This window comes from Lupinus angustifolius, chromosome LG01 (assembly GCF_001865875.1).
Source record: "Lupinus angustifolius cultivar Tanjil chromosome LG01, LupAngTanjil_v1.0, whole genome shotgun sequence".
In the NCBI taxonomy this organism is placed as follows: Eukaryota; Viridiplantae; Streptophyta; class Magnoliopsida; order Fabales; family Fabaceae; genus Lupinus; species Lupinus angustifolius.
The window spans coordinates 32,880,502-32,893,420 of NC_032009.1; the positions used below are offsets into that span (position 1 = coordinate 32,880,502).

Sequence of the window (12,919 nt, forward strand, 5' to 3'; positions counted from 1 at the left end):
GGTTGAATTTTATCAAATCAATTCATTTAATTTGGACTTTAATTTGATGCCTAGTCAACCATATTCCTTAGTCTATGTTATCTCCTATTCATATTTTTACTTTTCTATTCAATAAAATTGTGATTGAGTAGCGTGGTGTATGAGGAGTATGATAAACTATTTGAATGCCCATGGTTTTCTAGATGTGATCATATTAACAAAACTGTTTTTCAAATGTGAAAAAATGTATGCATGACAGTTCAGAATTTTATATATTTCTTTATATCATATAATATTTATATTTAATTATCATTGATTCTTTAAAAAATAATATAAATAAATTATGAATGATGTAATGACAACATATAAATCTTTATAAATATTATTACACTTTTTTCAAATTGGTTCTAGTGGTACAAAAATTTGATTTTGATTTATAAATGTATGGAATTTTGTTGTTGCAAATGCATGTGGCTAGATCAAAAATTACCAGCTGACACATGTGAGGCTTACAATGTAAAGAAACGTTTTCCTTGATAGACTTTAATGGGATGGAGGATAGATCCCAAATCAAATAGCAACGAGACTTATCAAGTGGTTTTGGTGCACTTTTTTTTGTATTGATTGATATTTTTGCATTTATTAGCCTTGTGGTGGCAATTGATAAATCAAGTTTCAGAAAAAAAAAACTAAAAGTTTTTCTTCTAATAAAAAATATATGTGATTAACCTCCTTTATTCATTTTTCTTTTAGAATTATAAAGTATGTTAGGAAAGAGAAATGAAAAAGATGGATTCGGCTTTTGTGAAACTTATAATCCGGATAAAGTTTCAATGGAATTAAATTAATAATTCAAAATCCTTTAGAATGAAATTATTTTTTTTGGGTACATTCAATTATGAATTATTAATTCAATTATAAACCAATTGTATACTGGTGGTGGTAAACACCAGAGTAGAGAAGGTGATATCACTTGTTGGCCAATAAAATGAAAATCCCAACAAGTGAAGAAATAAAAGTGGTGGTTTTAAGTCATCAATAAATTTATAAGTAAGTTTATTAGTTTATTAAACTAATACATTATTTAGTATTGTTCCGTAAATGAACTTATTTAATATGCTACTAATTTATAATCTTATTTTTTATTACATGACAAAACATAAAAGTATCTTAAAGCTTATAAACTAAGGACTTATTATTGTATAACTTATCAACCAATGTTATGCAATTATTTAAATTCGAGTAAGTAATTTATCCAGTTTAACCTTTCAGTTCCTAACCTATTAATAATAAGCTAAATTATGAATTTCTAGTTAACTTATAAACTGTATATTCTAAATATGATGATTTATATATTGTCAGTATATCATTCACTATTTATTTGTATTATTTTTTTGAAGAGTTAATATAATTAAATATAAATAGATAAATAATGTAATAATAATATATAAAACTCATATATTATTGTATATTTTATTGAGTCATCAATCTCTTTTTATAACATTTCCTTTGAGATTTATGTGAAAAGTCCACTAATCAACGCACATAATATGTATGGGTCTTAATATTTTAAAACTGAATTGAACACAAACAAGAAGGAAAAGAATCTAAATTGGAGATTGAAGCAGAGAGACATCCAAGTCGTGGTTCAATTGGTTCAACAAGTTAAATTTATTAGCACCAAAAACACAAGTTAAACTTGTTATTGGAGAATAATTAAATAAAAAAAACATTGGTGACGGTTTAACTGAATCAACGGCCCATTTTATGCGATTTGAAGACCACTGTTCTCAAGTTATGTTATGTCTCAATTTTTGTATCACTGATGAGATATCTTTTTAAACTTACACAAATCACTTGTACTTATATATATATTACACTTATTCATTCTAGGATGACAGTTTGTGTAGGTTAAAAAAATGAGTATTTTGTGTAATTTTACTAAAACTTAAGGAGTATTGTCAGTATAATTTACTCAAAAATAACAATGTTTAATTTTTTAATTGATAAAACACACTTTCATTGATAACACACATAATTGGATATAATTTTTTTGTTTCCGACAGATATCCTCGCACTGGAGGCAATCATGTCCGAGTCGGGAACATCCACATGTATATGGGGCTAACTCTCTCAGTGAATATTTTTTCTATCCACAAGACTTGAACCCGATACATTGTTTAAAGTGAATCAAACATGTATTACTTGAACCAACACCCATTAATATAATTTGATATAATTTGTGACAACATATACCGGTTAGAGAACTAATGTTTCAATTTCATTATTTTATTTTCTCTTTCCTTCTATTTCAATCTTCCTCAGTATTTCTTGTATTACAATGAAAGTGCCCTTGGTTTTTTAAATGTGGACCAACTTAGTTGTAGAAATCTCGTGTACTTTGCGTATTATATTTTGTTAAAGGGACCACATAAGTTACTTGAGGAGGTTATTATGGGAAAAAGCACATGCACTTCTACACAAATCATCTCCACTAAAATAATTTTATCTCTCTATTCCTAACCAATCAAATATCAAATATTACAACGTGTAATATTGTTAACTTCAAAAAATAATTTAAAATTTATTGATACAAATTTTTTAAAGTCGTATCGATGATATTGAATCGAGCATAGGAAAATGACATAGAAGATCTAAGTTCATTCATTATCTTTCACTCTTTGGATTTTCAATTATGGCTGCTTTCTTAATTTGGTCCCATGATAACAACTACTTACAACATACACAAAGTGAAATTTTCAAGTGTTCTTCTTTCCATTATTATCATTTTATACAAGAGATCATAGGAGCAGAAAAACTAAGTTGACTTGTGAATCCACGAGATAAATATATTTGGTGTAACCGTGTAAGTATTTTGTTCCAAAAGTATAATCTTTTTCTCCAATACCATGTTGGGTTTCTTTTTCCTTTATCCTTTAACTTATATGGTTCTGTATATTAAGCGGTTTAGTTCTGTATTTTTTGTACCTTCAGCAGGACTTGCATCCTTTAAACAAAGGGTTTCTTTGTTTCTTATATGGAGAAAACTATCAGAAGAGATTGAATATAATGGGAACCGCTACTCGCAGGTTTATAGTGAAGAAATGGCAACTATGTTATTCTGTTTGTTCTTAAGAGATTTTTATATATGATATATTTGAAGTCATAAACACTCTTCAAGTTACTCTTGCATTTTTTGTTGGTTGCAGAATTAGTAATAGAAGACCAAGTGAAAGTATGAAGGTTATTGTGATTTTTGTTGTTGGAGGTGTCTTTGGCTTAATCATAGGAATATCACTCCCAACAATGTCAATAACAAAGGTAAATAATATTTTCTCTGTTTTTGTTGAATGTACTTAATAGTGGAACCTAACTGTGTTCAACAATTTGCAGCTGAATCTCCAATCTAACCTCACTTGCATTGAAAACAAAGATACAGGCAATGATAACATCAGCTCATTACAGGAGCAGTTATCGAACGATACATCCAAGGTATGCGTATCGTATCATGTTGTCATTCTTATCAAAGGAAGTTGAAAGTTGTTGGGTTTATAGTGATTATAAAACAGTTGATAACTCTATGCCTTCTTTGATTAACAAAAAATTTAATTGAATTATATAGTTGGAACCTGGAACTAGGCTCATAAACTCACCAAAGATTCTTGCACCTTATTTATTGAAAGGAGGATGGTGCAGAAGACAGTAAGGTTAAGTTGGTAAAGGGAATGAAGAAATTCTTGTCAAATAATAAATTTACATTTTACATCCTAAGGTTTTGAACTTCATGCTTTAAAGCCTTATGAACAGAACAGTGGGTGTTTCATAATTGATCAAGTGATTATTGAAATGTAAGGAAGAAAGTAAAATACTAATAAAACTTGTTGTTTTTACTTTTTATACAAGAGTGAAAAATGAAAATAATCTATGGCAACATGAGAATCAGAGGGGTTATTGCCTCTACTATAAGCTTCTTTTTCATTAATCAATTAAAATATATTATTATTAAGGATTTCTAGTATACGATATTTGGAATATGGCATGTTAAACTCTGTATGATGATCAGAGAATTACTCCTTATTTTCATGATTCTATGCAGATTTGGGTTCCAACAAATCCAAGAGGCGCACAAAGATTACCTCCTGGGATTGTTAATGCGCAATCGGATTTTTATTTACGGAGACTTTGGGGTATTCCAAGTGAGGTGTGTATCCTAAAACAGTCTATGTGCTCAATGTAGCTGTACTCTTCAAATGTCATAAATAATGCTGTTAAATTCAGATTAAGGTCCATTAAGCCTTATGCTATTGTTCATACAACTTGTAAAACAAGTCTTAAATTTGTTTGAGGAGATTGTTCGATTCCTTCTACGAGGAAAACATGCTATAATGATGACTGTAAACTTAGCTTTTTATAAGTGTATATTTTCCTTCTAGCTATATTTTCTGCATTTTCTGTGGTAGGTTCCCTATATGCAGAGAATTTGATTAAGTTGGCTCTTGCAGGATTTAACCACTAAGCCAAAGTACCTTGTGGCCTTCACTGTAGGGTATCAGCAGAGAATGAATATTGATGCAAATGTCAAAAAGGTTCTCCCTTACTTTCTCATCTCTTTCTCTCCCTGCATAGGCTTGTGTATGTGTTATTAAACTAGATGTTACTTTAACAGTTTTCTGAGAACTTCACAATCCTTCTATTTCATTACGATGACCGAACAACCGAATGGGATGAGTTTGAGTGGTCGAAAAAGGCTATTCATGTGAGTGCTCACAAACAAACCAAATGGTAAAAAACCTATACTTTCTCATAACTTTTGGATGACAAATTTTTAATGTGACATTTGCAGTTAATGTTGTTCACCAAACTAAAAATGGTATGTTATTTCCCTTCCCAGGTGGTACGCGAAACGGTTTCTGCATCCAGACATTGTGGCACCATATGACTATATCTTTTTATGGGATGAAGATCTAGGTGTTGAGAATTTTAATGCAGAGGAGTGAGTATTAGATTTGTTACATATTTTGTTTTTGTTTTATTAAGGAAGTTTCATAATCCTTTCTAATTTTAACCGCAGATACTTAAAAATGGTAAGGAAACATGGGTTGGAAATTTCACAGCCTGGTTTAGAATCTGTAAAAAAGCTGTGTTGGAATATGACAAAGAGAAGAGATAATAGTGAAGTGCATAAGTAAGAATGATAAGAACTCTGCATCAGTTTTCTTTCTTGTGCTGCAAGTTATGTAATTTGTGTGTGTTAACAGTTTATTTCTCCTATTTTCGATTAGAGAAACACAGGAGAAACCAGGAAAGTGTAAGTACCCTACTTTGCCTCCTTGTGCAGCGTAAGTATCTATAGAACTATCACTAATTGTTGTATAATTTTCTCCTATATTGTTGTATCTAATTGTGTTTTGCATGCAGATTTGTTGAGATTATGGCTCCAGTGTTTTCGCGGGATGCATGGCGCTGTGTTTGGCATATGATTCAGGTTCAATTGTTACTCATTCTTTTCCCATTGTTTTAAATAAAACATCATGGACTAGTAGTTGTTGGCATCTTCCAATAAATTATGATTGTAACATACTTGTTGCAGAATGAATTTGTCCATGGCTGGGGTCTTGATTTTGCTTTTAGAAGATGTGTTGAGGTGATTTCATTTCATCTAATTTCACCGCTATCTGGTTTTCTGAAAGGGTTTGTTTGCAAGTTGAATTTTGAAGGGAATTGAATTGAAATGACAGGCTTCAAAGCAATGAAAGACTCTAAAGTCTTCCATTTTCCTTCATTCTCCTCTAAAACTCAACCCGCAAACGGACTGTAAGAGACATATACTCCGAAGTTAAACAAATATATATAATCAGTGATATGCTATGGAAAATTAATTCAATATCCTCTCTATATGATAGCCTGCCCATGAGAAAATAGGAGTTGTTGATACTCAGTGGGTGGTTCACCAAGGTATTCCGTCACTAGGGAATCAGGTAATTTGTATTTCATGATTGTTTATGTTAGAATGGTAGGAGCCATGAATAAGAGAAATCTTTAAAAGGCTATTCATGTGAGTGCTCACAAACAAACCAAATGGTAAAAAACCTATACTTTCTCATAACTTTTGGATGACAAATTTTTAATGTGACATTTGCAGTTAATGTTGTTCACCAAACTAAAAATGGTATGTTATTTCCCTTCCCAGGTGGTACGCGAAACGGTTTCTGCATCCAGACATTGTGGCACCATATGACTATATCTTTTTATGGGATGAAGATCTAGGTGTTGAGAATTTTAATGCAGAGGAGTGAGTATTAGATTTGTTACATATTTTGTTTTTGTTTTATTAAGGAAGTTTCATAATCCTTTCTAATTTTAACCGCAGATACTTAAAAATGGTAAGGAAACATGGGTTGGAAATTTCACAGCCTGGTTTAGAATCTGTAAAAAAGCTGTGTTGGAATATGACAAAGAGAAGAGATAATAGTGAAGTGCATAAGTAAGAATGATAAGAACTCTGCATCAGTTTTCTTTCTTGTGCTGCAAGTTATGTAATTTGTGTGTGTTAACAGTTTATTTCTCCTATTTTCGATTAGAGAAACACAGGAGAAACCAGGAAAGTGTAAGTACCCTACTTTGCCTCCTTGTGCAGCGTAAGTATCTATAGAACTATCACTAATTGTTGTATAATTTTCTCCTATATTGTTGTATCTAATTGTGTTTTGCATGCAGATTTGTTGAGATTATGGCTCCAGTGTTTTCGCGGGATGCATGGCGCTGTGTTTGGCATATGATTCAGGTTCAATTGTTACTCATTCTTTTCCCATTGTTTTAAATAAAACATCATGGACTAGTAGTTGTTGGCATCTTCCAATAAATTATGATTGTAACATACTTGTTGCAGAATGAATTTGTCCATGGCTGGGGTCTTGATTTTGCTTTTAGAAGATGTGTTGAGGTGATTTCATTTCATCTAATTTCACCGCTATCTGGTTTTCTGAAAGGGTTTGTTTGCAAGTTGAATTTTGAAGGGAATTGAATTGAAATGACAGGCTTCAAAGCAATGAAAGACTCTAAAGTCTTCCATTTTCCTTCATTCTCCTCTAAAACTCAACCCGCAAACGGACTGTAAGAGACATATACTCCGAAGTTAAACAAATATATATAATCAGTGATATGCTATGGAAAATTAATTCAATATCCTCTCTATATGATAGCCTGCCCATGAGAAAATAGGAGTTGTTGATACTCAGTGGGTGGTTCACCAAGGTATTCCGTCACTAGGGAATCAGGTAATTTGTATTTCATGATTGTTTATGTTAGAATGGTAGGAGCCATGAATAAGAGAAATCTTTTTGATGAACAAGAAGGAATGAGAAATGTTATTGAATTGAATTTTACAAAGTTATATTGAATCATCTATATAAAGGGAAGAAAACACTAATTACTCTAACCAACTTAACTAACCAACTAACAAAAAGCTCAACTGTTTTAACAGTTTCTGCTATACTCAATGCTTATAATTTCACTCAAATGCACCATTTAATATTTCTTTTCCTTATCTTTTATAGGGAATAGCACAAACTGAAGGGAATCAAACAAAAACAGCAGCACGAGCAGTATGTTATTTATTAGTATTGTTACCTTAATTGATTCAGTAGATATGTTACACAACAACAACCAAGCCCCACTAGGTAGGGTCGGGATCGAAAACACCATAATACTCTATTATAAATCACATTCATCAAATCTCCAAATCTTTTTATAATTATTTCGTCTATAGTTTTTCTTGGTCTCTCTTCCTCTAGAATATATTATATTGAAATTTGTTATTTATCGACTTTGATTCTGAAATATATATAATATAGATGTTGATGTTTGGATGGTGTTTGTGACAGGTAAAGGAGAGGTGTGGCATGGAGTGGAGAATGTTTCAAAGTAGGTTGACGAATGCAGAAAAGGGGTATTACAGATCCAAGGGAATTGATTTTTCTAATTTGGTAATTCATAATTAGGTGACAACAACAGAAGTTTAATGATTTTTCATTCATATTTTCCCTGCTACAATTGTTTTTATTTTATTTTCACATGATTCTTTTTGTATATGATTGTTTCAAAGTTTGTAAAACTAGTCACTTCAAATATAATTTGAAGTCCTAGATAGAGGACAAGCATAAAATGTGAGAGATATTTCCAAAATATTTGAAAAGCGTATATACATATTTCGATTTCATGATATATAAAACAAGATGACAATTAGTTTAGTAGTTGTGTTTATTGACAATAAAGTTGAGGTTGCGTGTTCGATCCTGCTTGGATGATATATAAAACATTGCAACCGCATGGAATCAAACTTGGAACCTGGTCTATGTCAAGCATTGCCGCTGCCACTGGGCTATAACGCTTCTTCAGGTTAAAATGAACAATTTTAATATATACACACACTCATGAACTAGTGCAGAATCCCAAAAGCTTTTCTTTTTGCCAAGTTGTATGAACTTCTCTCTACAAATAGCAGCATCCGAATTTTGATCTCTAAGAAATCATAGGAAACATAAATTTTGTAAACTACTATTGAAAAATATGTTTGGTGTGTTTGTGCAAAACACATCAAGGTTTTCCACTATCCTAAATGGGATTCGCTGTTCATCTCATTTGCACCCAATATACTTAAATTGGTGGGGGCGAATCGAATCTAAAGGTTAGTGTGTCGACACACACTTTGGAGGTTTCTACATGCATATGTTTAACTATTTCTTTGTTCAAGTGTTGCAACATATTCTCATCAATCAAATTTTCTCACAATCTTTAGGTTCGATTTTGTATTAATTGTTGCATCACTTAAAAAATGAGTAAAGATGAAAAAACCAATATTTTATTGGAATGAAGATATCTATATCACATGAAGAGTATACTTACCTATAAGCATAATTTCTACCTCAAATCAAGTCTATGATAAAGGTACACTTCCTCATACTTATTTTGTTGTGGAAAATATAAAGTTTTAGATCTTGACATTAATATATTTATGTATGCATATAAATTAGGACAAGTTTACATGTGGTATTAAAGCCAATTTTTAAGAACTCATGTTTTTCCATTTGAAAATATATATATATATATATATATATATATGTTTTATAATGAATATGGGTATGATATTTATTACTTTCTATTGATTATTCATCCATAAATGATGTTTCTTTAATTGTTTTTGGGCATTTGAATTCTGAAAGTTGAAGTATAAAGATTATACGTTGCATGATTTATGATAGATGAATAAAGTTGTTGTTATATTGTTAAAATGGAAATTCATCATGTACATGTTCATAATATGAATATTTGTGATTGTCATTGAAAGACATTTTAATTACCAAGAGCAAGCATCATTTGGTATGTGTTTATAGACATTAATGCTTTCATTATGTTTCAAAACATAAAGGTAATGTTCAGAAATTTTCAAATACATTTTGTTTGCCAAAAGTTTGCATCAATGGATCCGTGGTTGTCTCTGTTGAGATGTTAACGATGTAGTAGCCTGGCATGGGTCTGAATCCTAATTGATGCAATTTTAAATTCACACTGTCGTTTCGTCGACTATAAGTACAGCATTTTCGCGACTATTGTTATCATTTTGTGAATCGTTATCTTGGTTACAGTATGTGGCATAACAACATTAAGCATTTGTTTTTTTTATAGAAAAATACAAATAAAAATAAGAAGACCTGATAACAATTTGTTTTGAACTTGTGACCTTGTAGCTGAAAGGAAACAACCTTGCCACCGAGCTGCAATTTGGCTGTTGTAATTTATCTCCATAAAGTTTCTTGTTTTTTGCATCAAAATTGAAATCAATTAGCACAGTTATAAAATTATTCAATACTCAAAGTAAACTGATTAAAAACAAAAGTTGCTAAAGTGACATCTTTTTTTATAGTATTCATAATAAATGTTGAATGTTATATGTATGTATCCATACGATTATCAATTGGTCTTTTAAAAGAATATACATATACTAGTTGGATAACTTATAATGAAGATCATGCTTCCACAAGTGGATGAATCTTCAACCTTGGTGGAGGTGAAGTTTCTTGGAGTTTAAAGAAACAAACTTGTATAGCCGACTCCACTATGGCTGCCGAATTTATTATTCTGGCTGCAAGTAGTAAAGATGCTCAATGACTGAGAAACTTATTGCAGGGGATACTTATTTGGTGAAAGCCAATGACACAAGTATTTATACATTGTGATAGTCAGTCTATGCTTTCAAAAGCGTATAGCCAAATGTATAATGGAAAATCCAAATATATTGATTTAAGATGTAGCTATATAAAGGAATTAATTGTAAATGGAGTAATCTCCATAGTGTTCGTAAGAACTGAAAGAATCTTGCAAATCCTTTGACGAAAGGTCTGACAAAAGATATGGTGTTGAAAAACATCATTGGGCATGAGACTCAAGTCAATGTCTAATTGATCACCAACAGTGTTAACTGAACTCACACTTGAGTAGCATCAAGTCTTGAGTTCAATGAAGGAAACACTATTAGAGTGATTGCAAGTACTTGACTATAGACATATCCCAGCGATAAAAGTACTTGGACCATAAGCACAAAGTTGTAAGGTTGAGTTTTACTCTTAATGGGCATATAGCAAGAATTTGTTAGAATGCTTATTATGAGTGCATTTTTGATATAATCCACCTATATGAGAATGAAGTTGGGCCGCTTCATAGAGTTAAAAGACTTGACTCTTAAATTCTCATGAAAAGGGTACGTGACACAAGACCTTATTGTTGGAGAAATTCCTTCTCAATCCGTAATCCATAGAGTGAATGCGGAAGTCCTTATGACCATGGCTTTGTTCCCACAACCGAATGTGTATGCCCATACATACACCCAAATGGAACATCCATGGTCCAGACCGAAGAAACCCCAAATGAGTTCATGGTGAAGAAGAAGAACATACCTTGTTGAGCCATTTCCGAAATCTCGAAGGTATGAGGGTGAGATGATCTTCCAGATGATAGAGCGCCGAATTGTTTTCCTTTAGTTCTCTCTAGAGGGGAATGAGAGAATACTTTTGGTTATGAGGAGAAACCTCATCCTTATACCTAATGAGCTTTATGGATGGGTGGATAGTGTTATCCTATCCTGGATAACACTATTCTCATCCTACCTTATTCTCCTCCACCTTTACACTTGAAAACCTGTTGCTCTACAAATGGGGACCATAACCCATAAAAGTAACCCCGTAGTGGTTACTACTTTAGTTGCAATAATTCTGATTCAGTCCCTTCATCAAATCAGAAATTGCCTGAAGGTATCTACACTTATTATTATTTCATGACACATATGCCATTTAGCCACCAAATTAATTACTTAAGATCATTTTATATTTTGGCTAATTACATAATGGCCATAACACAATTATAGAATTATATTTGTGACCCATAAATTGTCAGAAATTCCAACACTTATCAAATGTATCATATTTATAATTCTTTCACTACTCAAGTGTGTAATGAATAGTTTGTTCAAAGCTTGTCTACCAATTTTATTCGGAGTAAGTGGAACTCATAACTTACTAAGTAATGGTTCAAATTGTAAGATACCATTATCTGAAACCATGATATTACTAGAATTATGAGATTTCTTATATTTTGAAAATGGTGGGGGATTGTGAGAGATATTTCCAAGATATCTGAATTCACAGAAAGCGTATATAGATATTTCGATTTCATGATATATGAAACATGATGATAATTGATTTAGTGGTTGTGTTTAGTGGCATTGAAGTTGAGGTTGTGTGTTAAATCCTGCTTGGATGGTTTTGTTCATGTTTTAATATATATACACTCGTGAATTAGTGCACAATCCCAAAAGTTTTTCTTTTTGCCAAGTGGTATGAACTTCTCTATAAATAGAGACACTTGAAGACATAATAATAACATCCGAATTTTGATCTCTAAGAAATCATCCTGCATTTCTCTAACGCGTGAGAGAAGTGTATGAAACATAAATTTTGTAAACTACTATTGAAGGATACGTTTGGTGTATTTGTGCAAAACATATGAAGGTTTTCCAAAGTATCATGAAGGAGATTCACTGTTCATTCCACTTGCATCCAATATACTTAAATTTGTGGGGGCGAATCAAACCTAAAGGTTAGTATGTCAACACATGCTTTGGAGATTTCTAAATGCATATCTGTAACCATTTCTTTGTTCAAGTGTTGCAACATATTCTCATCAATCAAGTTTTTTTTAGTGTAAAGATTTATACATAATCATTGTGTCATCTACTATTCATTTTATTGGTAACTTTTTTGATGAATTAATAATAATTAAATATGAATTACAAATGATACAATGATAATACATAAAACTCTTATTCAAAATCGTATAGAAAATAGGCAGCAATGATTATTGATTTTTTATTTATTTAATTTTGGTGATTTCTACGCACACAAAATTGAACTTTGGTAACAAGTAAACCTGATTCCTTGAGTCGTAAATCCCCTTTCATTTAAAGTGGAAAACTTAGGCATTGAAAACACATCAGAAAAATATAATTACTTATCTTTCCATTTATTCTCTCAATAATTTCTTATCTCTTCAGATTTTTGAAACATGATATATGACTTGTTCTCCACTTAAAAAATACAGTTAACATCGCAACAACATCTTTTAACATCTATATATAGTAACTAACATCTCAACTAACAATCAATCATAAATTTATAAATTCCAAATACACGAAGGGGTGTCTGGAACAATTAAAACACGCCATAAGTGAGGCTTCGATGCATTTATTTACGACCAAAATAATAAAATACATGATCAATGTATATGTTATTGTATATATGAGAAGTGGGTCAGTATTCAAGTTGGTATCACCTTAAAAGTGGAACTAAAAAAATCAAGAGATGAGTTTTCATAAAAAAAAACTATTTTT

General features: G+C 31.4%; 1 protein-coding gene across 3 annotated transcripts; it reads left to right on the forward strand.

Annotated features, from left to right (window-relative positions):
* Positions 2,672–8,050, forward strand: LOC109361143. Of its 3 annotated transcripts, none has more exons than XM_019606477.1 (15): positions 2,672–2,845; positions 2,974–3,068; positions 3,189–3,300; positions 3,373–3,471; positions 4,076–4,180; positions 4,482–4,565; positions 4,646–4,761; positions 4,871–4,972; positions 5,051–5,164; positions 5,262–5,318; positions 5,398–5,464; positions 5,570–5,623; positions 5,883–5,957; positions 7,536–7,583; positions 7,863–8,050. In XM_019606477.1, the coding sequence occupies exons 2-15, from the start codon at positions 3,049–3,051 to the stop codon at positions 7,977–7,979; spliced, it is 1,170 nt and encodes a 389-aa protein (XP_019462022.1). In that variant the 5' UTR covers positions 2,672–2,845; positions 2,974–3,048; the 3' UTR covers positions 7,980–8,050. The 3 variants fall into 3 exon arrangements, with proteins under 3 accessions (XP_019462022.1, XP_019462039.1, XP_019462030.1); XM_019606494.1 differs by having other exon boundaries at positions 2,977–3,068; XM_019606485.1 differs by having other exon boundaries at positions 2,827–2,865; positions 2,977–3,068.

Bases quoted from the DNA above. Each gene is read 5' to 3' on its own strand.
- LOC109361143 (XM_019606477.1), top strand. From the start codon at position 3,049: ATGGGAACCGCTACTCGCAG. The intron at 5,165-5,261 runs GTAAGAATGATA...ATTTTCGATTAG, and splicing joins GATAATAGTGAAGTGCATAA to AGAAACACAGGAGAAACCAG. The intron at 5,465-5,569 runs GTTCAATTGTTA...TACTTGTTGCAG, and splicing joins GTGTTTGGCATATGATTCAG to AATGAATTTGTCCATGGCTG.